We start from the raw sequence: 27085 nt of genomic DNA on the forward strand, positions 1-27085 counted from the left end.
CACCGGTCTAAATATTACCGTTAAATTGGCCGCTTCACTGAATAAGCCGCAGGGCTGAACATTTGGGAAAAAAGTAGCGGCTTATAGTCCGGAATTTACGGTGTGTATATATATATATATATATATATATATATATATATATATATTATATTGAGCGGCACGGCAGATGAGTGATTAGCGCGTCCATGGCACACAGTTCTGAGGTCATGGGATCAAATCCAGCGACCAGCCTTCCTGTGCGGAGTTTGCATGTTCTCCCCTTACTTGTGTGGGTTTCCTCCCACGTACCAAAAGGTTGTCAGGTTAATTGGCCAAATTGTTCCTAGGTGTGGATGAGCGAGTGAGTTGTCCGTCTCTGTGTGCCTTGCAACTGGCTGGCAACCAGGTAGGATGTTCCCTGCCCACTGCCCGAAGATAGCTGGGATGGGCTCCAGCACATATTACACAGTCTTCCTTTAAAATTTAAACAATTAATTGTATAATTGATCAGTTAAAGAACAGTGTTAGTTTTCCAGTAACAGGGTAATCTAATTATTTACGACTTATTTTTAAGGTAACGAATATAGTTACTTTCGCTGGTAAGTAGTTACTTTTACTATAGAGTAATTCAGTTACCAACTCAGTTACTTTTTGGAATTACAGTACTTTTTTAAAGTAACATGCTCAGCACCGTTAAAGATACAACTTGTGAATCTTCTTCAGAATATAAAATTATATTTTAACAAACCATCTTGAACCAAATCAAAACAATTTTAAACAAACACTGCATGGCGGCATTATCAACAGTTACTGCAGCAATATCTTATCCTGCTTCTCAAAAAAAGACCGCAAATTGTATTAACTTTGTTTAGTTTGAATATATTTGCCATTGGTTTGACTTTTGTTATTATATTGACATTCTGTACTGTATACTGTGTATATTTAAGACCACACTTCAGATGTGTGCTTTTATCTACCCGGCAAATTAATTATTGTGATACATTTGACAGAGTGTATTTTTGCATGATAAAGCATTTCTATCATCCTCTCAACCCAGGAAGAAAAATAAAGGACGAATAGTCATTTGAAATGTTTGACTTATTTATTTCCTCTTCCAAGCTATACATTTATATGTTTCAGGTGGTTTAACTGTATCCCAAAGGAAACATTCTTGTTTGACGTACAGTTCCAAGTAAATAAAAGCATTTCATGATTTCACAGAAAAATAACCATGTTATATATGTACAAAATAATTCCTGCTATCGGTCGTATTACTAACAGCTAAAAGATGAAACAAAACAACGCTTCATATAGATAATACATCCAAATACGACACTGGGGATCAAACTGCTCACACTCTATAATTATTATATTTTTCACAGTGCTTCAACAGTGATGAGGATTAGAACTAAAAATTCACGACATGAAACGAAATAAAGAAATATAAACTATCTGCTTCATTGCTAAATTAAACGATTCAGGGTACACCCAAATAATTGCTTACTGCTGTTTTTTTATACCAAAACTACCACCAAATGTCTTTAAAACTCCAATTCAAGATATAAAGGAGCACATATGGAAACATATCAAACACACAAATTTTGTAAGATTGTGTACAGGATAAGGTGCGTTTGGTTGAAGGACTATTTTTGTAACCACACATAACCAATTCTTGTTTTCTGATTAAGTACATAACGTAAATGTTTAAAGTAATACAGTTAAAGACTTGACTGGATGAGAGTCCAAGCTTAACAATTCTGAGTCTGTTATTAAATTAATTAACCTCCAAATGCAAATGATTTACACTGGAGCATCTCGCATATCGTTTATTCAATTTCATACTAAATTATCACAAGTACACATTCCCTTTTACACACTTCCAAACAGGATTTGACATATTTACAGTTATTTTTTCTGCCATTCTTACTGACTGAGCTTGTTATTTCTAAAATGATAAATAATGCTGATAATTGTTTTTAAAGAATGCCGGGAAAAGAAAAAAGAACTAAAAAAGGATGTCAATAATAAGAACAAATAGGTGGTTCCCTTTCTTAGGACCACATAGTCAGTGTTTGCTACTTTATTGGACTGTGCAAGGTGCGCTTGAGCTTTAATACGTACGGTAAGCTTAAATATAGAACTAAAGCTGAAATCTACCATGATGTGGTGACATTGAAGGCCAGGTCAGCCCTTCAAGCATAGCTGTTGGTGGTGACCAGCAGCTCATATGCCGGGTCGTGACTACGCCTGCAGAGCACCACGCAAGCGCACAGCATACCCAGCATCTGAAAGTGCACACAATTGTACAACTTTTGTAGATTGTATACTTCAAATGACAGTGCCTGACAAAAGAATTTTGTGTCATATTGTCATAGTTCAGGATTCAAACTTAAAGCTGAGAAGAATAAAAATATTTTCTAAGAATCAAAAACATTTGAGAGACAATCCTGAAGCGAACCAAATTATTTTGAAATTTTGTATTATATTTGCAACAAAAACTAAAAAGTTGGTGTTTCTTAAGCTCAGCCACCTGACTCCAGAAGTTCTCTGAATGATCCAATGTCAACCTAAATGATTGACAATAACCAAACAGAGTGCACCTGTGTGTCAGTAAGTCTGTTTAAATGCACCTAAACAGACTGCAGTAAGAAGCTTTACGCCAGAATTATGAAGACCAAAGAACACCAGGCAGGTCCAGGATAAGGTTGTAGAAACGTTTAAAGCAGGAATAGGATAAAAGAAGATTTTTTGCAATATTTACACATCTCCCGGAGCACGGTGTGAGCAATAATTTTAAAAGGTCTCTCAAAACTTTTGGCCCAGACAAGGGGAAAACTAATCAGAGAAGCAACCAAGAGTCCCACAATTACATTGGATGACCTGCAGGGATACACAAAAGAGGTGAGACTGACTGTGCAAAGGCAACTATTTGTTGTACTCTGCATTAATCTGACCTAGATGGGGGAGTGACAAGAAGAACGCCCTTTCCGAAAGAACACCAGAAAAATATCTGAAAAATTCTGTGGACAAATGATCACCATCAAATCTGAGGGAATTTGAGCTGTTTTGTAAGAAAGAATGGGCAAATATTTCTGTTTCTAGATGTGCAAAACGTATCAAGACATACCTAAAAAGACGTGTGGCTGTGATTGCAGAAAAAGGGGTTGTAGAAAATATTAACTGAAAGAGGGCCTAATTTTCAATTATTTATTTGCTGGCTCAATATTAATATCGAATTTGGTTTCCTTTTACGATTGTGTCTCACATGTAGTCGAGTCTTAGAAAATAGAGTTTTTGTTATCTATTACGTTTTTTTGGGGGGGGGGTAATCCTGGGGGGGGCAATACTTTTGCAAGGCACAGTAGAATTTGCAATCTGTGTCGTTCTCACCTGTATCGATGCAAAAGTTAGCGCTGCCCAAATGACATACATCATGATCTCCTTTAACTTTTTCACAACCAGCGCTTCACAACCCTAAAAGAAAAACAATACAAAAAAAATTAAACAATTATTCGTTTAAAAAAATAGAAGTGCTGTTGTGTGTTCTTGCACCTCTTGGTAGAGATCTTGTGGGCGGACGAGAGTGCCGGTGCAGTTGCTGATGGTGGGCTGGCAGCAGCTGACGGGCACGCTGTTGTTTTTAGACTCTTTGAACCAATGAGTGTTCTTCCAGTCAGAGTAATTATGGATTCCGCAACAGTGAAGCTAAAATAACATGCAGATGTGTTTTGTTTACGCATCAGCAGAACAATCAGCATCTCAACCAGGGTTCTCAAACCTTTTTCAAGCGATAAGCAACCTTTTGTTATTTATTAGCGCAAAGGGCGCCTGCTATGATTTCAATTTCTAAAATAGCAACTTAGCTAGCTGGATTGATAAATAGCTAAAAGGGTAGATTGATAGTTAACTAGAAAATAAATGGGTAAAAAACTAAAAGGGAGAAAGAAAGACTAATAAGAGTAGAAAGTCATCTAAAAAGGTAAAAAAAACAAAGCTAGCTAGCTAGAAAGAAGGCTCAAATCTTTCTTAAAAACTAGCAAAAAAAGTAAGATGATTGCTAAATGGCTTGCTAAATAGCTTAAAAGAGCAGCTTGATAGTTAGCTATAAAGATAAACAGGTAAAATTCTAAAAAGGGAGCTAGATGTCTGGCTATAAGAGTAGAAACACGTTGAAATAGCCAGATAAAAAGCTACAACAAAGCTAGCTAGAAAGGAGGCCAAGATTCAGTTTACTTAATAGCTAAAAAGCTAGGAAGATAGCGAAGTACAAAGATAAAAAGATAGGATGATAGTTAGCTAAAAACAGCATTTTTTTCATCAGTCTCTTTTTAAAGCCCATAAATTGTAATTTAGTTTGCCGTATTCCTTTAAAATACATCAAATCAAAACAAACAAAATAAGTAAAATGGTTTAATACACAAATGGATTATCATTATACTCTCTTAATTGCTTAAAACTATTTATCAATACTTGAATGGATTTTTTTGGTCCATGAAGCCCATGGACTGGAATTTATTTATCTGAATTTCGAAAATAACAACTTATAGTACTACTATGTTGTTACTATGTTATTACCATATTATTAATTAAAAATAGGGTTAAATTGACTCAGTCAACCAATAACAAAAATATTTTTACTAGAAAATCACAATGACCTAGCACTGGTGAGCTACTTTCACAACCGGTACGCAGGCCCCTCAACTATCTATATTGGAGACCGCTGATTTAGGTTCATACACATTTGAGCCAGTGTGGTGCAAGTCAAACTTTTAATGCCTTTTGAAAAAAATTTCAAGACCAAGTAAAAAACAAAACAATACAAAAAAATTCAAAGAAACAAACAAAAAAGAAAACTCAACTAAATTAGAGACAATTTTAAACACATTTTTAATGTAATTTCTGTCTGTTTTAAAAGAGACAAACGCCACGGCTGACCAAGGAATTCAGGCAAAGGCAAGAATTAAAGTTTTTGCTACTGCAGTAGGAAGAAGATTCGTCAGCGAGATGCAACGTTGCACGTTTGGCTGTCCGGATATTTCTAACCACTTCCGGGTCAGTAGCGTGAATTTATTGAAAAGTCACGCATGCGCATTACATACAATGGAAAAATACTGAAATGCGTGGATCTTTGAGTGAGGCTATATGTGTGTGTGTGTGTATGATTACTTTGTGTATTAAAATAGAAAAACAGGTTAAACACATTAATTTCATCATGTTAAACAAGTTAATTTCATAGCAAGTTAATTTGTAACATAGGAGTTTGAGAAATACACAATAACTAAAAGTAGCTTACTTTACAATTTCTCATTTTATTACATTTTGGTCGAGTTGAAAACTTTCCATCCGAAAACATGGCCCTCCAAAGTTTTAGACTTGGAAAACATCAAATCAAAAGGATGTTTTCAGTACTTCAATCAAAACTGTCAGAAAACAAACAATTCCAAAGAACTCTTCTGCTACATTCATAAGGCAGCTTTTTGCATGGAATAATGAATTCAATGCCTTGTCTGCAGGAACCCTGTAATACACATTTCATGGTTCCCTGTTTAGGGTGTACCTGTAAGGGGCAATGACTTCATAGGACAACGCCATACAAACTAAATGAAATGCTGTCAATCATAAGGGAAGAAATGCAGTGGCAAAGAGAAGACACTGGACAGCAGTGTCAGAATCATTTTTAAGCATATTTGTTGAGGAACATGAGGACAATTTCAAGCATTTACATGCACTTCTGAAACAGGATGTCCCCACTCTGGACTGTCTGCAGTCACAGACTGAAGCAAATATTTTTCACATGCGCAATCAGTGTTGTTTTTCTCTTCACCCCCCTTTGTGACCACCATTGACTGAAATGTCAAGTAAATGTCGTCAGTGCCAACACCGGTGTTGCACCTAAATCCGACTTCCCTTCAGAGTCTGTCTCACCTTCATGTGAACCCGGATTTTCCTATACTTCTCAGAGCTGCGCTTCCGATAGATCGAGGAGAATCTACACAATTATCAGAGTACATCTTAACACGCTGCTAGGAATTAAACGGACTGAACCATTTTGAGGGAGTGGAGGGTTTGAGACGCTGCGTTGTTCAAATTTGTGTTCTATTTTCCTTTTTTTATTTTTTATCTCTTCATCATATTTTGGCTTATCCTGTTCTATATTAAAGAAAAGAGAATTAAAAAAAAAAAAAAACTATAATTTTGGAGGTGTTTGGGTTGAATTTGGGCGTGCTTGAGCCCCAAAAAGGGTCTGCTTACGCCAATGTTCATGACCATGACTAACAGTAAACAACTGGGCTTTATATATATCTATCTATATCTACCCTGGCCATATCCCTTGAGAGGGGTGACCGACAGCAAGACAACACGTACAAAAATAAAGAAAATACAAGAAAATAAAAAAATACAAAGGGAAAAGTAGCAAAAAAAAAAAAAAACAACAACACTCACACAAAAATATTTGGACCATAGCCAACCCAAATGCCCAAACACCCAAACAAGTTAAGCACCTCGGCATCCAAGTTGGTCATGCTTTCGTCCCTCCAGATGAAACGGGACACAAGAAAGCGGCCATGTCACCCGGGTCAGGGTGACACTCTTCTGTTCAACAGCTGGGCCCGACAGCTTTCACTGGTTTACCCCTACCGCACCATATGGGTGCCCTGCCCATCCCTTAGAACGCATCTAAACATCCCACTATCCTTTTACAACACCTTTCCACTCATTCCTATCACCAACAAGAGCTCTAGCTTCCACTATATTTATACCTCTTTTCTGCAGAGCACTCGTGACACCATCCATGTAACGTATTTTCCACACTATAAGGCGCACCTTCAATGAATTATATATTTTTACACTTTTTCCATACATAAGGCGCACCCCATTATAAGGCGCTATAAGTGCATGCTGGTTTAAGATCAGGTAATTTGTGCAATTTTGTAACTGTAATCCTGTGCAGTCCTTCGAGACATTTTTGTGATTAAGGGCGCCATAAATAAATGTGACTTAACTTGACTTGGCTACAGTAGAGGATGTAGTTACGTTATTCAACCGTTAGATGGTGCCGCGCTAAAGAGAATGTCAACAAAACAGTCAGATAGGTCAGTCTAACTTTATTATTAGATAACAAACAACAAACAATTTTCGTGACACATCTTTAACATCTTTGAACAACAGCAAGGCATAACATTTTACTTTTCCTCCATTTAGTCAACACGCAAAAAAAACGTCTGATACTGTTATGGTAAATTAAACGTTGCGACACTCGTAATGTGCAAAAACAACAAGTACAAAACAATAACAGTAAAGCAATAACATAATAACTGTAAAATGTAAAACGTTGTAGTGGGTTTTACACAATTCACCCATGGAACCATTGTTCAGTTAGCGAGTTCCTAGGGGGACTCTTAATTCTGCCGGCTCGAGCCACTCTCGTGTTTTGGTTTGTTTTGTAAGTTTCGATTGCAAGTTTAAATGCCATAAAGCAGCTTTCGTTGGCACCTTTGTTTGACACTCTGCCTACGACTCCCTTCTCTGCCCGCTACAACGTAAACACAAAAGCACAAAGCAACAGGAAACATTCTTTAATGTTAAGTTCCCTTGCCAGCGCTGTTGCTTCATTCGAATAGTTATTGTACCGACACTGCTACTTGCTGCTCTTTGTTCAACAACCCACTGTTCAAGTGTGTCCTCTAACTGTGGCCATCTCGCTTTTATTGCCACGGAAACTTTGTTTAGTCTTCCTTACTTGGCCATCGATTCATTAATGTTGAACTCTCTCGCTGCTGCTCTATTCCCGTGTTCTACTGCGTGACTGATCGCCTTGAGTTTAAACTCTGCATTGTAAGCGTGTCTCTTAATAGGAGCCATTTCAGGGTCTTTATACAAACACACAAATAAGAGAGAATCGTTGTTTAATATTTCCCAGTATGCACAGCGCACTTCTTCTACGCGAAAAATGGAGTCGGTGGCTGCTTACTGTAAGTTGCGAGACCTTGTAATTCAATATTGATCCATATATAAGGCGCACCGGATTATAAGGCGCATAGTCAGCTTTTTAAAAAAAAAAAATAGATTTTATATGCGCCTTATAGCGCGGACAATACGGTACGTCAATTGCGGCCTTCCTATTGGTCTCCTTCCATTTACCTATGCTCTGTAGATCCTCTTCAACATTCGCTCCTCATCCATCCTCTCCATGTGTCCAAACCAACTGAGTACTCTCTTATCCACACGCTTGCTCAGTTCCACTACTACTCCAGTTCTGTCTCTAACACTTTCATTTCTCAATCTATCCAATTTTGTCACTCCTAACATACTCCTCAAACACTTCATCTCAAAAACATTTAATTTCCTTCTCAAATCTCTCAGTCGGCACAATCAGACTCTCATACAGTCCCCTTTTAACATCCATACTCATACTCTTGTTGCTTATCACTCTCCTCAGAGCACCCAAAACCTTGCTTCCTTGATTCACTCTGTACAATACCTCGCACTCCATTCCACCAACTGCAGCCACATGACAACCCAAGTACCTAAAGCTTTCAACTTCTTCCAGCACCTGTCCAATCAACCTTATTTCCAACGCCATGCCCACTGCATCACGTGAACACTTCATCACCTTACTCTTCCCAATATTCACACATAACTTAGACCTATCACACTCTTCCTAACTCCATGATGAACCTTCTCAAGGTTTCCTCAGAATCAGCCATAAGCGCTGTGTCATCCTGCAAACAACAACTGACTTACCAACCACACCGTTCCACTGTTATCCATCATCTCTACACCTCTGCCAAATACCATATTTTCCGCACTATAAGGCGCACCTAAAAGCCTTTATTTTTTTCAAAAGCTGACCATGCGCCTTATAATACAGTGCGCCTTTTTTATGGATCAATATTACCGGTAAGTTGCAAAGTCTTGCAACTAATGCAGCAGCCGCAGACTAGATTTTCCCCCGAAGCCAAGTAGTCCGTGGTGTATGCTGGGATTTATTTACCGGCGTTTCATTGGCTAACCAATGTGTCAATCATAATTTGAATCGATCATTATTGGCTAAAGTTATTCGGAGGTAAAGGGGGCGGATCTTTTTTTATCATTTACAGGCTGGCATAGGCTAAAGGCAAAACAAAGCCTGCAATTGGCCGAAAAAGATGAATGTGAATCACACGTTGGGTTGACGGCATAGAGAAAGCATTTTTTTACTATTCTGTATTTGTAAATATTTTATTCTCCTGGATTTACTACACTCATGGATATAAGGTGCACATTATTATTGAACACAACGACTTCGGTGAGCTACTCCAGCTATATATTTTCCCTGTATCTTGTTTCAGACTGAACTCGATGTTTCTGTGATAAGCGGTGCAGATAATGGATGGAATGGAGTGTCTATTTTTAAATTCAACTCAATTCCAAGTGTTTATTGTCATATGCACAGTAAAGTTGCGAGCGAAAAAGAAAATAGAAACTAAGGAATGGTTGGCATTTCTTGAATCCCAAGACTTTAACCTTCCGAATGATATTTGGAACGATGCATTTGAGTGACATCGTACGGACACCGCATCCGCACGTGTTCTCGACACGTATTTGCTTCTTTGCAAGCTTTCGGAATGTTAAGGGGGTAATAAGTTTGACAGAACTATCTGACTGTTTTGTCGACGTTCCCGTTGTAGCGCTTTATAATCCGGTGTGTCTTATGTATGTCAAATATAGGACCAAAAACTATTTTTTCGGGCCGCGCCCTATAACTCGGTGCGCCTTATAGTGCGGAAAATACGGTACTCTTGCATCAACCTCTCTCACCACACCATCCATGTACAGATTAAACAGCCATGGTGACATCACACACCCCTGTCTCACACCAGTCAACAAAGGTAACCACTCACTTGTCTCACTCCCTACTCTTACACATGCTCTGCTGTTCACATAAAAACTTACTTAGAGTTATAGGGCTTTATATAGAGAACTATATTAGCCATGTGCTCTAATAACCTTATTGTAATGCATGTTTAACGTACGTAGTTGTTCACTGCTGTAACCAGGGCATAATTGTGACTGAGACTCTGGCCCATTTCCCCTTGTAAACCACCAAACTTATTAGTCATGTAAAAGTGAAAGATTAGTCATGTTAGTTTTGTTTTAATTTATATTTTTGTGTGTTTTGCAGAATTCTTTATTGTTTCCGTCAATATTTGTTAGGAGTTTAATTGTAAATAGTTAAAAGTTCTTGTATGTGGACGTTTTTGATAGCGCTAAGGAGTTAACGTTTCAAATTTGTATTTTGTTGAGTAGTTTGTTTTTCAGGGATCTTGTGTTGATTGACTTTGAAGTTGCTTAGTATAAAAAAGTTGACATTAGTTAAAAGTTTACTGTAGAGTGAAAAACAAGTATAAGGCAAGTATAATATACAGACGCTCCCCTACTTACGACCGTTCAACTTGCGCAAAAGCTGGATACGAACAGTTTTTTCTGGGTGTCGACAAATTTCCGGACATTGCTGCAAGTTAGATTTTGTATTGTGTGCACCTTTTTCCGAGTAGAGGACAATAATGTAGTGCTTCTTTCCGCCGCAGGGCGCTGTGAGAGGTCACCCAGCATCCACCCCGGCAAAGAAATCCGGCTTCTACTACAACGTGTACTGTATCATTAGCGCGCTAAGAACTATGACGTTTTTGTTGTTTATTATCTTGTGCATCCATTCAATATGGTTGATGTAAAATTTAAAGAAGATTTGAAAGTGGAATGAGAAAGCTTGATACGGATGAGAAAATGGTCGAAACGCTTTTATTCGCATCTCCCAAAATTAAGCTAAACCTCACTTTATTTATCTTTATAGAGAATATTATTTTATGAAATGCTTATTTTTCAGTACAAAACAATAAGGTTACTTATACAAGCTTTAAGCATACTTATATAAAACTTAAACATACAAAATATAGCACTGAAGAAACTTACGAACAAATTCAACTTACGAAGGATCGTCGGAGACCTAATTCGTTTGTAGGTCGGGCAGCGCCTTTCTTATTCATTAATTTAATGCATAATGTTTATTATTGGTAGTATATTGTTAAAGCAACGAAAACATTTTAAGAGCTGGAATTCCCATCACTAAAAGGTTGCGCCTTACAATAACATACCTGTTAAAATATGAGGAAACCGTATAAGTTATGTGTTTTTTTAATCATGTCAAATTGTGTACGCCGTATAACAACGTTTCGATGTGAAAATAAATTAAAATAACTCGATTTTTGCTCTATGCGGGCGTACACCCCAGAACCCCCTTAGACTGTCCACCCACCGGGGTCTCAGATAATTCTTTGGGAAACACTGGAACCCTCTCAACAGAACAATGGAGAAAAAGAGACAATGAGTATCACTTTCTCAGCTCACCTGTCTCTGCACATAGTCGATAGCGCGACTTGGGGCGTCTGTGTTGGTGCCATTGTACTCGTTGTATACCTTCTGGATGGAGTGGTTTACCTGATCTTCCACCTAGAACATGCATACTTTATTAACTCATAATATTTGCTCCGGTCTTAGTACATTTTCATTTCTGGCAACAGTTTTTCAAAATCTAAAATCCACCTAAGAAACAGGGATCTACATGAAATTACCGTATTTTCTAGATTTTAAAGCACACCCAAAAAGCCCAAATTGGTATGGAATTTGAGCATGTGCCTTGTAACCCGGTGCACCCTTTGAGCGGACAAAATTTTAAATGTCCGCCAAATTTATGCAATTAGAAATCAGTCAAAAAATGTATACCGTTGACCAGGTACATAGATGGTTGTTCTCAATTACATAACATTAAAAGCAAGTCAAGTCATGTTTATTTGTATAGCCTTTAATCACAAGGAGTCTCAAAGGGCTGCACAGTTGCATTGCAAAGCAACAGGAATTAAAGTATTTTTCGGACTATAAATTGCTCCAGAGTATAAATTGTACCAGATAAAAAAAATCATTATTATATAGGAATCACACTGTGGGGAAATTTGATTTTATTGATTAATGTTGATTACTATGGATACAGATGACACATGAAAAGGCCTTATTTCGTTATCACATGGTAAGCTGCAAGATTAACCGTTATCTAATTTTTATTGCATTGTGACGTAGTAAGATTGTGTAATCGTGGAAACTGTTTTTTTTTTAAAGATTTATAGTTCCCCTTTGTTATTTGAGTAATGGAGCGTTTGGCCAACCTGAATAGTTACAGTACGGGTTTTAACAGCGACGGCCAATCACAGGAAAGTTTTAGGGGCACTAGCCAACAAAGGCGAGGCAAAGTTTGCAGGTTGCACACCTCACATCCATGTGTGACCCTTGTGTGTGCAGACAGCGACTCTAACAAAGCTTGCCAGAAAAGGGCACTGTTTACTCAAGTTTAAAGCATGTCACTAATATTAACCCTTGGATGTGTGTGATAAAGATTTACTCTTCAAAAGCTAAATATCTTTTTTAAAAATAAATATCGATATATCCCTGGTATTCCTCATAAAACATGTTTATGACATGCCATTAGTATTCTTATTGTAAGAGTGTAAGATCCAACGATTAAGTACTCACAATAAACAAAAATAGCACAGAAAATTTATTTTTCTTTTAAAATCAAAAATTGCATTAATAGTTTGAAAAATCGCAATTAGGATTTTTTCCCCAAAATTGTGCAGCCCTTGTAGCAGGTGTGTTAAAGAAGACACAATTTGGTTTCACATTTTCTGAGTTCAAACTAAGCATTGCAAGTGACAAATGTTTTGAATATGTGTGGCCATACGTTTATTTATATTTATGACACAGCCAAACCACTTCCGACAATGCCTTTTTTGTCATTCAGTTCAGAGTTTTGTGCGCTTTGTAAAGAATTTGCGGATAAGCTGTACCGGGAACGGTTTAATGGTGACAATATTCTAGCGGCACGGCTTAAAAACAACATCAACAATTAGTACTAAAAATAGTGTGATGATAAAATAGGACCTAATGCCTTTTCATGTGTCATTTGTATCCCTATTTCCTAGTGGTCTAGTGGATATGTTCTGACGCACTTCACACCACAATTTAAAATCAATTCACCTCTGCAAATGTAAGTAATTGTGATCAATGATCTATTCTGACTAATAAATGCGCTAATAAAGCTCATCAGCTCAGCTCATCAGCTACACCGCTTATCCTCAGTAGGGTCGCGGGGGTGCTGGAGCCCATCCCAGCAATCATCGGGCAGGGGACACTCTGAACTGGTTGCCAGCACACGGGGACAGACAACTCACTCGCTCAGTCACACCTAGGGACAATTTGGACCGGCCAATTCACCTGAAATGCATGTCTTTGGAATGTGGGAGGAAACCGGAGTGCCCGGAGGAAACCCACGCAAGCACGGGGAGAACATACAAACTGGATTTGAACCCACGCAGGAGGTTCCCACGACTTCAGAACTGTGCCGCACACGCGCTAACCATTGCGCCGCCGTGCTGCCCCGCTAATAAAGCATTCTTTTTAATTTTTTAGCAACTCTAACCCTTACAATAGTTCTTGTCCTATGCGCTTTACAGACCAATTAATAATGGCTGCAACAACTGATTGATAAAATCGACTAAAATAGAATTTTAAAATTGTTGGCAACTAATTAGATCATCGATTCATTTTATCATGTGATTCATGAGCACTAATATTGTTGAATCAATGCAAATAAGAGTTAACACAATTCTTGTGTGACGCCGAGTTGTAGTACCACTACGGTCCGGCCGAGAGAGCAGACTGTTTTATTGAACATTCCATCTTTACAAACAAAGTTGGCATGACAGTTTCAACTTTGTAGTGTTTGACTGTGAAATCGTGAAACAATGTTAACCATTTTTAAGGGAACAGAAGGTGCTACAGAAGTAAAGAGAAAAATCTGAAAACTAATTAAATAAATAAAGAAAAATCAAAATGATTACATGTTTAATTCTACACAAGGTGCAGACTCTTAAGCATATTATGTCATTTTCATATTGGCAATGTTTATTATATTGAAAGATTCAACCAAAATAACCAAATGTGTTAGCAAAATTTTGAAAAGTGAGTTTACATTTTTAATATATTTTTATGGGTAAAAAAATGCTATACGTGAAATTAAATGTATGCTTTTTCTTTTTTGTTTTGTAACCAAATATATGATCTTTGGACAAGGTGGTATTAAAAGAGTCTATTCCATATTTGCAGATATACAGCATAGATTTGTATGTATTTTTGTTTATTATCAGGTTAATAACAAACCTTTTTTTTTTTTTTTTTTTGATATTATAGAATATTCAGTTGTTTTGTGCACTATTTTTCTATCCGTCCAAAACTTCAATATTTGAATAAAGAGGATTAAATTAAAAATGTCTTTTGAAAAAACGATTAATGGAAAAAATAATTGTCCTGGTTGTCCCTGTCCCTGTTTGCTTAAGATGTGATTTCAAGGTTCTCTTGGTATTACTGTATACAAAATCATACATGGACTTGCTCCCTCATATCTTTCAGATTTGATTTCCCCCTATGTTCTGGTCTGGAGCCTTCGTTCTGAAAGCGCGGGTCTACTGGTGATCCCAAGAGCTATGTCCCCTCTAAGCTGTGCGCGTGCGCAATTGAGCACTTCCCGCACATTCTCAGCGCACAAGAAAATCTATCCAGCGCATAAACAACATCAACATAATGTATTAATTAATATCTAATATTAGACTTAATCCAATCTAATTAATTCTCCCAATAATATTGTTTTTTTTTGTTTCTCACTCAGTGAGTGACAGGTGTCTAGCCAATGATACCATACAGTTCACTTACGTTACAAAGCCAATCATGGCATTGACGGTGCTTGCGTCTGGGCCCCGCCGATATGCGCTGTGCAGGTTAGCAGATGCTAATATAAACCCCGCATCATGGCGAAAGGAACAGGTAGCGACACATCCACTCACCAAGCCACAGTAAAAAAGAAATGCAGTTATTTTGAGATGGAATGGTTGACTGAGTATGTGCAAATGGAAGAAAAGCGGTGAAATTGGGTGAGATTTTTTCTTTTTCAAGTGAGAAAGGTCTACTCTGCAAAACATTGTATTTCGGTTTTTATATTTCCATAGCAGTATTACTGCGGTATTTCCCTAGTAGTATTTTTGTAAGGGAATTGATGTGGTATTTTTATAGTTGTTTTTGGTCGTAATATTGTAGTTGTATTTCTGTAGTGTTACAGTAGTATTTCCATAGAAGTATTTCTGTAGTATTTTTTAAAGTTTTTCTTTAGTAATTTTCTGTCATTTTTTTTTTAGTATTATTTGTGTGGTATTCTTGTAGTATTATTTCTGTAGTGTTTTTGTAATGTTTCCATAGTAGTCTTTCTGTATTATTTTTGGTAGTATTGCTTGCACAAATCATTGTGCAAAATGGGAATGTTTTAATGTGAGCAAAATGTTATGTCTGAAAGGTGTATATGTCTCATATCTTCCAGAACAGGATCCTTGGCCAGGCCAAAGCAGGACTCTTCCCATGGCCAAAGCAGGACTCTCACATGTATAACATCTACACATCCCATTTTTTAGATTTTTGGCTTTTTTTTTAAATGGACCAAATTACTTATTTAAAAATAAAGCGTGCATATCTGATGTTGCTCACAGTAGACCTCAGTTCGCTCAGGGAGCTTGTGTGTTTGCTCAGATACATGAAAAATTAGAGGGAACATAGCCCAAGAGCCAAGAAGACTTCCGCAGATTCGAGAGCGTTCTCCATCCGGGCACCAGTGCTGTGGAATGACTTCCCCCCTGAGATCTGATCTGCAACCTCAGTGGAAATGTTTAAATCTAAGCTTAAAACACACTTCTCATAATTGTATGGACTTCCGGTGGCGCTATGAGGTAGACGGCAGCAAGGGAAGTAGCTCTGGCAAAAATCACTAAAGACTAATTTAATACTTACTAGGAGAAAGACAGAAACGGTACAATTTGTAACTCATATCAAAGAAAAACACTTCAACAAAACATGGTCAAGAAGGGGAGACTTGTTGAGGAAATTGGCGCTAAGGAGAAAAAGATCGAGGGAGCAGAAGGAATGTCATCAGTCGACGAAGGACGCAACTCGGCCATCCTCCATGAAATCCGTAAATTAAGGCAAGAACACACCGAAGCAGCCAGCGAGAACAAGATTGCCATGGCAAGACTTGAAAAAAACATTGAAGAGTTTCTGAAGCGCACTGTGTTGCTGGAGCGAAGGGTGGAAGGCATGGAGGAGCTACATGCTAACACGGAAGAGCGAACGATACGACTAGAGCAATTCACAGCCTTCCTGCTCCAACAAACTGCCAAACTAGCAACAAAGTGTGAGGACTTGGACTCAAGATCACGCCGGAACAACATTCGAATACATGGCATTCCGGAGGGTGCCGAGAGGAACGACACAATCGGCTTCATAACAAACTTCGTTAAGTCGAACATTCCGACAACGGGACATATGGATTTGCGCATTGAGAGGGCACACCGCTCACTGGTGAACAAGTCCCAAGGTAAAGCACCGCCACGGGCAATTATCGTACCTTTCACTGACTACAGAGTGAAAGAATCCGTGATGAAAGAAGCATGGAAACAGAAGACAACTTACGAAGGCAAGACCGTTTACTTCAACCAAGACTAGACCACGGAAATCCAAAAAAAGAGGAAACAAGTAAGGGACGTCATCAAAAAGCTAAAGGAAAAAAAAGTTAGGCACATTCCCCATATCCCACCCAGCTGAAGATGTTTTTGGACTCAGGAATAAAAACATTTTCTACACTGACGGAGGCAGCAACATTGCTAAAAGAAATGGGGATCGAAGTGGAAGAAGACAACACGGAGACATTTCAAAAGATGTTGTCAAAGAACATTTGGACCACAGTGACCGGAACGATAGGAAGGCGAAAGAACACCCCCATAACAAAAGGTGACTGTGGGTGAAGGAGTAAGGACCATGTCTACCCTTTCTATTAAGGGTAGAAAGGGTAGATTTGGGGTGAAGGAGTAAGGACCATGTCTACCCTTTCTATTAAGTATTCAATAAGTTAGAAGTAAGTAAAATTATTATCTTTAAATTAAAACAATATTTGTTTTTTTTTGTATAGAGCTATACTAAAATATTTAGTTAATTATAACTATGGACAACTGTACAAGTTGCATATTTCCAGGTGGGTAGCCACAACTCTCCGATTGGACTCTTGGAAGACATGTGTTTTTGTTTTTTGGGTGTGTTTTTTTTTCTTTTTGGTGGGGTATTATGTGTGCTTGTTAGTATGTTTGCTAGTTAGTTGGTTTGTTTTGTCAATGGAGGTGTTAGTAGTTAATGTATTTTTTTTGTATGCTTCAAAAATCAGTGGGACTCAATATAAATCATGAGCAATCTAAATATTGTTTCATATAATGTACATGGGCTAAACCACCCCATCAAGAGAAAGAAGATATTGAATCAACTCAAGACATTCCAAAGCTCAATAGCCTTATTACAAGAGACACATTTGACAGAGATTGAACATAAGAAGCTATAAAGAGAATGGGTGAACCAGGTGTTTTACGCCTCTTATGGTAAAAGAAGGGGAGTAGCAATTTTACTTGGAAAAGGGGTGGCGTTTAAAGTTGAAAAAGAAGTGGACAATCTGGGGCGATATATAATGATTATAGGGTCAATGGCCGGAAGGGAAATATCAATAATGGGGCGGCAGTAGCTCAGGAGGTAGAGAGCTCGTCTTGGGATCAAGGGATCCCAGTTCGAATCCCGGCTCGTCCGTGTTACATGTCGAAGTGTCCTTGGGTAAGACACTGAACCCCTAATACCCCCAATAAGCAGGTTAGCGCCTTACATGGCTGCAAGGCCGCTATTGGGAAATGTGGAGCACATTGTAAAGCGCTTTGGGAAGTCTTGACTTGAAAAGCGCTATATAAATGCAGATCATTTCATTTCATAATGAATGTTTATGCACCAATTGAGGAAAGGGGGACCTTTTTTCAAGTATTAGCCAAAGTAATAACCAACTGTGCGAAAGGAAGGTTACTTATAGGAGGTGACTTTAACACTGTACAAAATGGCAAAGTGGACAAGTATCCATCAGTATATAGAACAGATACAAAGAGGTCGAGGATGTTGAATAACATAACTAAAGAATTGGGATTGATAGATCCATGGAGAGAGAAGAATCCCCAAACTAAAGACTATACTTTCTATTCAAACCCTCATGGCAGGTATTCAAGAATTGATTTCTTTTACATTTCAAGACAACATATGCATACAGTAATGGAGTGTGGTATAGAGAATATTACTATAAGTGACCATGCTCCAATTACTTTGAAATTAAGTTTAGACAATGAACCCCATTTTAGGTATTGGAGGATGAATGTATCTCTCCTCTCAGATAAAAACGTAGTACACAAAATAAAACAGTGTATTAAGGAATATTTTCAAATCAATGACAACGGTAAGGTTTCTCCATCAATATTATGGGAGGGAGGGAAAGCTGTAATAAGGGGGAAAATAATTTAAATATCTTCCCGACTGAAACGAAGCCGATTAAAGAACCAGAAGGAATTGGAGGATAAGATTGAGGAACTCGAAGAAGAACATAAAAACACCAAATGAATCCAGATTACAGGTATTAAAAACAACCAGAGGCAAATTAGATGAACTTTTGACAAATAAGGCAGAAGGGGCTTTGCGTTTTGTGAACCAGAGATATTATGAAATGGGCAATAGAGCCAGTCGATTGCTAGCCTTCCAACTTAAAAAGGCCCAAACAGAATTATATTACAAATAAAACATCCTATCTCTAAACAATGTTTAGTAAAAGGCATTGCAGAAGAATTTGCAGATTATTATAAAGATTTATACAATGACTCAGAAAATGACTTGGATAACTACACGGCACAGAACTTTTTGGGAAAACTACATTTACCAACACTAACAGGGGGGGATACATTAGAAATTATTCGCCCCATTACAAAAGAGGAAATACAAGATACAATAAAAAACTTCAAAATAAATAAATCACCAGGAAAATATGGATTCCCGGGGGTGTTCTACAAAAGCTTTAAGGAAGAATTAACACCAGTACTGCATAAATTATTTAACTATTCGCTAACTAAAGGAGATCCCCCCCCCCAAATCTTGGTCAGAAGCTATCCTAACAGTCTTGCACAAAGAAGGAAAAGACCCAACATTGTGTGAAAGATATAGACCAGTTAGTTTACTGTGTAACTATCTAAAAATTCTTACAAGCATACTGGCAAAAAGAATGCAGACATTCATAGCGGAATTAATTAGAAAGGATCAAACAGGGTTCTATTCTGGGAAGGCAAGGTGCAAACAATATTAGGAAAATACTAAACATAATTACGAGTACAAAATCTAAGACCCAACCCTCGAAGTTACTAAGCTTGGAAGCAAAAAGCTTTCGATAGGGTGAAATGGAGCTTCTTACATCAAACACTTATAGCTTTTGGCTTCCCTCAAAAATTTGTAGAATGGGTGAAAATAATCTATAAAAATCCTAAATCTCGTTTTAAGAGTAAATTGTCACTGCTCAGATTCCTTCGACATCAAAAGAGGAGTCCGGCAAGGGGACTGTTTAAGTCCACTCTTGTTTGCAATAAGCATAGAACCACTCGCGGAATCAATAAGAAAAAATGAGCAAATAAGGGGGATATTAGATAAAGGAGGAACAGAACATAAAATATCATTGTTTGCAGATTACCTGTTGGTAATACTGAAAGAACCTTCGTTATCAATACCACCACTGTTGGAGAACCTTAAAATATATGGAGAAGTAGCTGGGTATTTAAATAATGAGAGCAAACAGTAGCAATGATGATATCAGGAAAATGTCCAACAGATGTGATTGAAAGATTTGATTTCAAATGGACAAATAAAGGGTTTAAATATTTGGGGGTGACTATTACACCACATTCCACACAGCTGTATGATGCAAATTATGGAATGTTGATAAAAGAAATAAGGAAAGATTTGGAAAGATGGGAGATTTTGCCCTTAAGCCTTATCGGAAGGATAGAAACAATTAGAATTAACATATTACCAAGACTATTATTTCTGTTTCAATCCCTTCCCATTCTGATCCCGGCAGCCACATTTAAAATGTTAAATAAATTGATAACAAAATTCCTGTGGCAAAACAAGAAACCTAGAATAAAATACAACACCCTGTTAGCTTCTAAAGAAAAAGGGGGCCTAGACCTACGCAATATTAAATATTACTATTGGGCACCTCAAATTAAAGCACTTATTTTATGGATTACTACAGACAAAGATACGATATGGGTGGACATGGAGCAGCGATCTTGTCCAAATATGCCTGTGGAATCGTTACCATACATATCAGTCACGAGGTGGAAGAAATTAAAAATCCAGAATGAATGGATTAAGGGCAGGTTTGGGTAGGATTACTTTCAATTACTTTTGGATTACTCCAATACCAAATATGCTAATAAAAGACAAAAGAAACTAAATATGAATAAAATTATGACTTACAACACGTGGTAAGCTTTCTCACCTGGCTTTGATCTCAGGCAAAATTAACATAAAATGCGACAGAAGTTGAGGAATTATTAATATCATATTCAAAAGGACAATCAATAAAGGGGGTTGTATCAAAACTATATAAAGCCCTGAGAATGGATCTCAGTAATGATGACATGGTGGTTAAGAAAAATGGGAACAAGAAACTAATGTAGTGATAAAAGACAACGAATGGGAAAAAACATTGAAAGAGGGACACAAAATAACCAACAGCCCGACATGGAGGGAGTTTGAATGGAAAGTAAAAATGCGATTCTTCTATACACCCTCTATCACTTCAAAATATAAAAATACTTCAAATCTTTGTTGGCGTAACTGTGGGGGGTCGGAGACTTTACGCATATTTTCTGGAATTGCCATGTAATGTTAAATTTTTGGAGAAGTATCCAGACATAAATAAAATTAATTATTGGTTGGGAGTTGCGGTTGGACCCAATGGCCTACGTAGTAGGAATTTTGCCAGAAGAATTACTGTCTGGTCAACAGAAATATATACTAAAGGTTATGCTTCTGGTAGCAAAGGAAATGATCACAGTGTCCTGGCTGAAACCACAAGCCCCTGACATAAAACAATGGAGAGACAAATTAAAGCAACTGTACATTATGGAAAAAAAATCACTGCAAGACTTCAACTAAAACTCGATCAATTCGAGAAAAGATGGAAGCCTATCACACAAATTTTACTTGATGTCCAAACACCTCCCCCCCATTTTTATTTTATTGATTGTAGTGTATTAACATTTTTTTTTTCTGTTGTTCCTTCTGTTATTTATGGGTGTGTCAAGTGTATATGTTTTGTGTTTGTGTTGATGTATGATAGTGGAATCAAACCTCTGTCAAAGTTTGTGTGAGAAATAAAAAGTTATGTAAAAAAAAAAAACACACTTCTACTCTATAGCATATGAATAACCTACATTTTTTGTTGACAATATCTCTGTATTTTTTGTAATTGCAACATCCATTGCAGCCTGGTCATCCTGAAAGGGGGATTACCACATGTACGGTCCCTTCAAGGTTTCTTCATTTTCCTCATGTTGAGGTTTTTGAGTTTTTCCTTGCCCTCATGTTGGTTTCAGATCAGGGGATGGTGTCATAATAGTCTGTGCAATAACCTGTGCAGCCCTTTGAGACTCTTTGTGATTAAGGGCTATACAAATAAAAATGACTTGACTTGACGTGGCCCTAGTCTTATTTATTGGCGGTGCGCTTTACGAGCCACTGCACCTTGTAGTGTAGAAAATGATGTTTTTGCTTACTTTTGCTCTGTAGATGTAGCCCAGAACCACAACCACACACTCTGTTACAAACACCAGCAGCAGGATGGCAGCAAACTTAATAGAGATAGAAAAGGTCAATAAGTGATTTTGTTTTCCTTCCCTAAGATGAGCGGCAAATGCCCACTTACAGTTGCCAGGCCGCAGGAACTCTCGCGTATGGTGGCACAGCAGCCAATCAGACCGATGACAAAGAGCAGCGTTCCCACGGCGATGATGACAATGGCCGGGATCAATGTGTAGATGTCCTCAAAGAAGTGGTCGTAGTCGTCATAGGTGATGAACACGTAAGCGCCGATGTAGCACAAAATGCCCGCTGCCGCCTAGGCAGAAATATCGTAGAAGACGATATTCAATCGTCATAAACTCACAGTCTCATTTCAATGTACAGTGGTACCTCTTTATGAGAACACCTCTAAACACGAGAATTTCTGTTAGTTTTTTTTCTTTTAAGGAAAACTCTTGCTCGCTTTACGAAGGAAAATTAGTTGACGAGCAGTTCCAGAGGCTACGACTAGAGAAAGCTCACCGCTCGTAACTGCTTACCATTTAAAGTGACAGTAACTTCAATTTTAAGTGTACTTACGTATCGTCAACAGGTTCTCAATCTCCCCTTATTGATTGCAAATCCTCCTTATTAACAGAAATTAAACATCACAAACACAAGGTGGCACCTACTTACTCACAGCTGGACAGACTATGTAGAATACCACAACTATGTTAGCAATTTATGTTGATGTTGTCTGCTCCCAGGGGCCAAGTCGATCCGGATTACAGTCGAAGCTCGATCTCTTCAAATTTTTCGGCTGTTGGCGCAATTGCTTTGGTGGGTTACTGCCCCCTAGTCCCTTATAGTTTGTGAAACTGGTGACGTTTCCCAACGCCTTCCAGCTGGCACTCAGACGCAACCTTAGAATCTGATTGGCTAAACCAGCATCTTTGACAAAGACTGATGTTAGGGTACAGTGTCTTCAGGATTATTTGTAAAGGCCAGCAGGTAGATTTGCGAGCATAGCAACAATAAACAATAATGGCTGAAATCTAATTGGATAAATGCTAAAATATGAAAGCACACGTCTGGAAGCAGCGGAACAAAAGAAAGGAATGAAAGGAAACTGACAGACAATTTGGAATTATTTAAGAGGGATTCACGGACAAAATATAATAAACATCTTATTGTACGGGGCAGCACGGCAGTTAGCGCATGTGCGGCACAGTTCATGTCTTGGGAACCTCCTGCGTGGGTTCAAATCCAGCTCCAGACTTCCTGTGCGGAGTTTGTATGTTCTCCCCGTGCTTGCGTGGGTTTCCTCCGGGCACTCCGGTTTCCTCCCACATTCCAAAAACATGCATTTCAGGTGAATTGGCCGGTCCAAATTGTCCCTAGGTGTGAATGAGCGAGTGAGTTGTCTGTCCCTGTGTGCCCTGCGATTGGCTGGCAACCAGTTCAGGGTGTCCCCTGCCCACTGCCCGATGATCGCTGGGATGGGCTCCAGCACCTCAGAGACCCTACTGAGGATAAGCGGTGTAGCTAATGAGATGAGATAAGATCATATTGTACAAATCAATCTTTACTGCAAGTCAGTCAATGTAAAAAAGATGAATTTTATTTTCAAAACAAAAAGGGGGGAAACATTCAACCTTGCAATGTTTTATAATAACGTACGGCAGGCATAGACTAGGGGGCCCGTTACACCCAGTGATCAAATTTTTACTGGCCTGCGGCCTTTGTCATAAACTAATATGTGGCTCACCAGTAAGGTTGACCGGAGTATAAAATAAATTTGTACCAAAACAGGAATTCTCATTTTACCAAATGATGGCAGTAACCCTTTGGCCACTTTGCCCTTCTGTGAGAATTTTAGCCCACCCCACCTTTGACATGGCGACTGTAATTTAAAAAAGGAGAGTTGAATGTAAGGTCCGCAGCTTCCAGACTGTGAGGGTTCCAGGACATGTAAAAATTGCGAGTGTTTTTTCACCAAAATCCAAAAAAACTGTGTCTGCCTAATTTTCCAAAAGAACGTGGCTGTTTTCAAAGAATATGGTATCAAGAGGCAATGACGTACGAAAAATGGTTGTTACAAAAAGCCAACAACTGGAAACGAATGCTGTGAAAAGTTGAAGCAGCTAGAAGCTGTTTTAATGGCACAGCAGCGCTTTTTCACAAGACCCAGCGAGTCGATTGAAAATACTACAAAGGCGAGCTACGAGGTTGCGACACTGATCTCCAAGCACGGCCAACCTTTCACAGAAGGTAAATTTATTGAAGACAGCTCAAAGAATGTCCTGCTGAAGAGAGGGCCCTCACACATTTTCAGCTTACCAAATCTAACTTACGTTCTGAAAAGTTTCGACACTCCTGACATACGGTTACAAACCTTGCATTATGATCAGTCTAAAAGGTAGCAATTGGGCATTTATATCAGGGCTGAAACTCAATTGAGTTGGGCGCAGCTGAAGCTAGGGTCTGGGTAAGGTTGGGCCAAACAGCGTTTTCCACAAAAACAGTGCTGGTAAAAACAATCTGCTGTTCTTAAAGAGACAGTGTTTTATATTTGTCCACTAGATATCACTGTAATGTCTAGTGCAACCAAACATGAGTCCAAGGAAAACTATGGAGACTGAAAGTGAGCAAAAAGCACCCCTTTTCTTCCAATTTTTACTCAGCCTTTTTCAAAGGAAGACAAAAAGAAAGGAAAAATATTTTTGAAGAAATAAGATAACGAGGCAAAACATAAAAATGGGATTAAAAAGGAAAGTAGGGGGAGCAAAATTTGGAAAATGGAGAAAAAAAAGAGGAAATGGGAAAAAATTAAGAGAAGTGCATTTACCATTTTCTTTCAATTTTTTATTTCTCTTTATTTTAACTATTTTTCTTTATTTGTCTTTTTTTTGTTTTCTCCTCTTAATTCCTTTCTATCATATTTTTCTTATTTCTCTTCTGTTCCACAGTAATAGAGGTCACTTTGAGTTTCCATATTGTGTCTCCTTCTATTGTGCCTTTAGCACTTGTTTTCGGTGGCACGAAAGAATCTAGTGGGATAATAAAATACACTATCCCTTTAATTTTCACATGAAGGCGGGGGTCTCAAAACTATCATCCCAGGGGTCGCGAGTTTGAGACCCCTGTATTATGGGATGCTGTTTTGTTAGCATCCTTCTAGCTTAAGTAGCACATGCATGTCAACAGCTGCCACATTACGTCACGGCGGCGGCTCCCTCGCACTTGTCCCCTAGCGCTTCATATTGTGGATAACGTATCAAAAATCATTTCTGATACAATATCCTCAAATGAGGAATTTCGACGTAGCCAAGTCCGAAAAGGCGCAACGCTTGTCGCAGTGCGCTAGCTTGCTAATAACACGGCTTCGCCCTCCTCAAGGATGCCGCTCGAAAGTCGTCACATTAGCTTACCCAAAAAATGAGATTTAGGAAAACCAGGACGGTTTTGGATGATGTGATCCCGCATTGGCCCATTGTTGGCTGGATCTAAGTTAAAAGGAGAGAATAGAAATGGCTTCCCGGTTCGACAGTGAAGAAATGAGATGCACCTGCCGTACTAAGGCATCTACTGTTTTGATACCGAAATGGCTCCAAATGCTCAGCTTCACCCTGCGGATTTTCTGATGATTGACCAATGAAAACTCGGCACAGGGAGACACATGGGTCACGTGTTGTGTGATGTCACGCTGAATAAGTGCTTCTCAATTAGTTTCAACTCTGCCACTTCGGAAATTCCACAAAATTACTACAAAACCAAATATCAACTTTGATGCTTAAAAACAGGGACCTAATATAGTATGGACTCATAAACCCATACCTGTACACCTCCACGGCTCCATGCCCTTACAAACTGTCGTATTTTCCCTTACAAAATACAAAATAATCTTACACCATATTTTTTCTCAAACGTGTTTATTTAATTAGGTTAACATGTTACATTGTACATGTGTTTCGTTTTGTCATGTGTATTGTTAATTAACATTTTTTTGTGAGATCCTGAGTTGCTTGACATGAATGAGGTTATAACTTGGACTTTTACTGTAGAAGGAAAAATACAAGCAAATATAATTAAGTAGAATAATACATTTTCTTATTCAAATTATGAATTCATTTTCTGCATTAAATTATTGTTGGTAATATATTGATTAAAGGGGTAACCACAAACCTGTCTTTTTTCATTTTCTCCTTTTATACTTCCTTTTTTTCCTTAACTTATTTATACAACATAATAATTCGTAATATAATGAATCAAAGCAAGTGAGCCGTTTGAGACCCGGCTCTCTTAAATGAGCTGAGCCAAAAAAGACGGTTCTCTGAAAAGAGACGCACTTCCTTTCACTACATCAAACCGCTCGCTTTGTTTGCAACGGAAAAAACGATCCCGAGATAGAGGCTTCTGCGGCGAACTCCTTTGACTTGATTGATTGATTTGCCGTTTCGTGATAGTCGGTGTATACCGGATGGTACTCATCAATGACAAATTTGCGTTTTTCCGTACAGATTTCCTTGTACGTCGTACTCATCTTAAAATGCATAAAATACGTACTTTGTACGGCAAAACCGTACAGGTTGACAGGTAGGAAAACTAATTATAAACTTTGCGCTTAAAAACAGGGACATAATGTTTTATTTTTCTTTCATTCAGAAAAGAAAAAAAAATCTTTAGAAGTAGTACAAAAACATTACGATAATCCATGGGTCGGGGAACCTATGGCTCATTTGTACACATGGCTGTGATAAAATGGTTCTCTTTTTTTATATAGTCTTAAGAGAGTCGAAGTCAAGATTAGAATTTCTTCTCTAGAGTTGATTTCCTCCTGAATATTAGGACACCATTTTAGCTACGGTTTACAGTCAAGTATCACAACAACAGACCCCGTTTTGGCTGTAAATCACGAAATAATTCAGTAAAAGGAAGGTCACTAAGCATTCGATGTTAATTGTTTGGATACTTCTTAATGAAAATCCACATTAGAAACTTTAACACAAAACAAACGTATTGATCAATCAATCAAAACACTGTATTTGTCACCAAGGGGCAATTAAAAGGCACACAGAGTAGCATACAACACCTACCCACATCCATACAATAATCCAATGTTCAACCTTAAAGTGCTTAAACTTAGCTCCCTGGTGAATTCTTAGGCCGCCATCTTCTGGCAAGCTTTATTAGGGTTGCTTTCTGGTGACCATTTTTTACGTTTCAATTCTTCAATCGATAGAAGTACCTACCCACCTATGAAATGCACTAGGTTGTAGCGAGCAGAGACGGGAGT

General features: G+C 38.2%; 1 protein-coding gene across 1 annotated transcript; it reads right to left on the reverse strand.

The window, feature by feature from the left end:
* Nucleotides 1-1059: 1059 nt before the first annotated feature.
* LOC148367681 (tetraspanin-3) lies at nucleotides 1060-25429 on the reverse strand. The gene is made up of 7 exons (XM_088334697.1): nucleotides 25221-25429; nucleotides 21935-22126; nucleotides 21786-21860; nucleotides 11368-11469; nucleotides 3532-3684; nucleotides 3370-3453; nucleotides 1060-2264 (listed from the first exon to the last, which is right to left on the reverse strand). Exons 1-7 carry the CDS (start codon nucleotides 25281-25283, stop codon nucleotides 2172-2174), a joined length of 762 nt encoding a protein of 253 aa, XP_088190823.1. The 5' UTR covers nucleotides 25284-25429; the 3' UTR covers nucleotides 1060-2171.
* Between the last annotated feature and the right edge of the window lie 1656 nt (nucleotides 25430-27085).

Source organism: Urocampus carinirostris, chromosome 4 (assembly GCF_059441175.1).
Source record: "Urocampus carinirostris isolate Australia breed hairy pipefish chromosome 4, RoL_Ucar_1.0, whole genome shotgun sequence".
NCBI classification, from domain to species: Eukaryota; Metazoa; Chordata; class Actinopteri; order Syngnathiformes; family Syngnathidae; genus Urocampus; species Urocampus carinirostris.

Bases quoted from the DNA above. Each gene is read 5' to 3' on its own strand.
- LOC148367681 (XM_088334697.1), bottom strand. From the start codon at position 25,283: ATGGGCCAATGCGGGATCACATCATCCAAAACCGTCCTGGTTTTCCTA. The intron at 22,127-25,220 runs GTAAGCTAATGT...ATTTCTGCCTAG, and splicing joins TCCTAAATCTCATTTTTTGG to GCGGCAGCGGGCATTTTGTG. The intron at 3,685-11,367 runs GTGAGCTGAGAA...ATGTTATTTTAG, and splicing joins TCGACTATGTGCAGAGACAG to CTTCACTGTTGCGGAATCCA.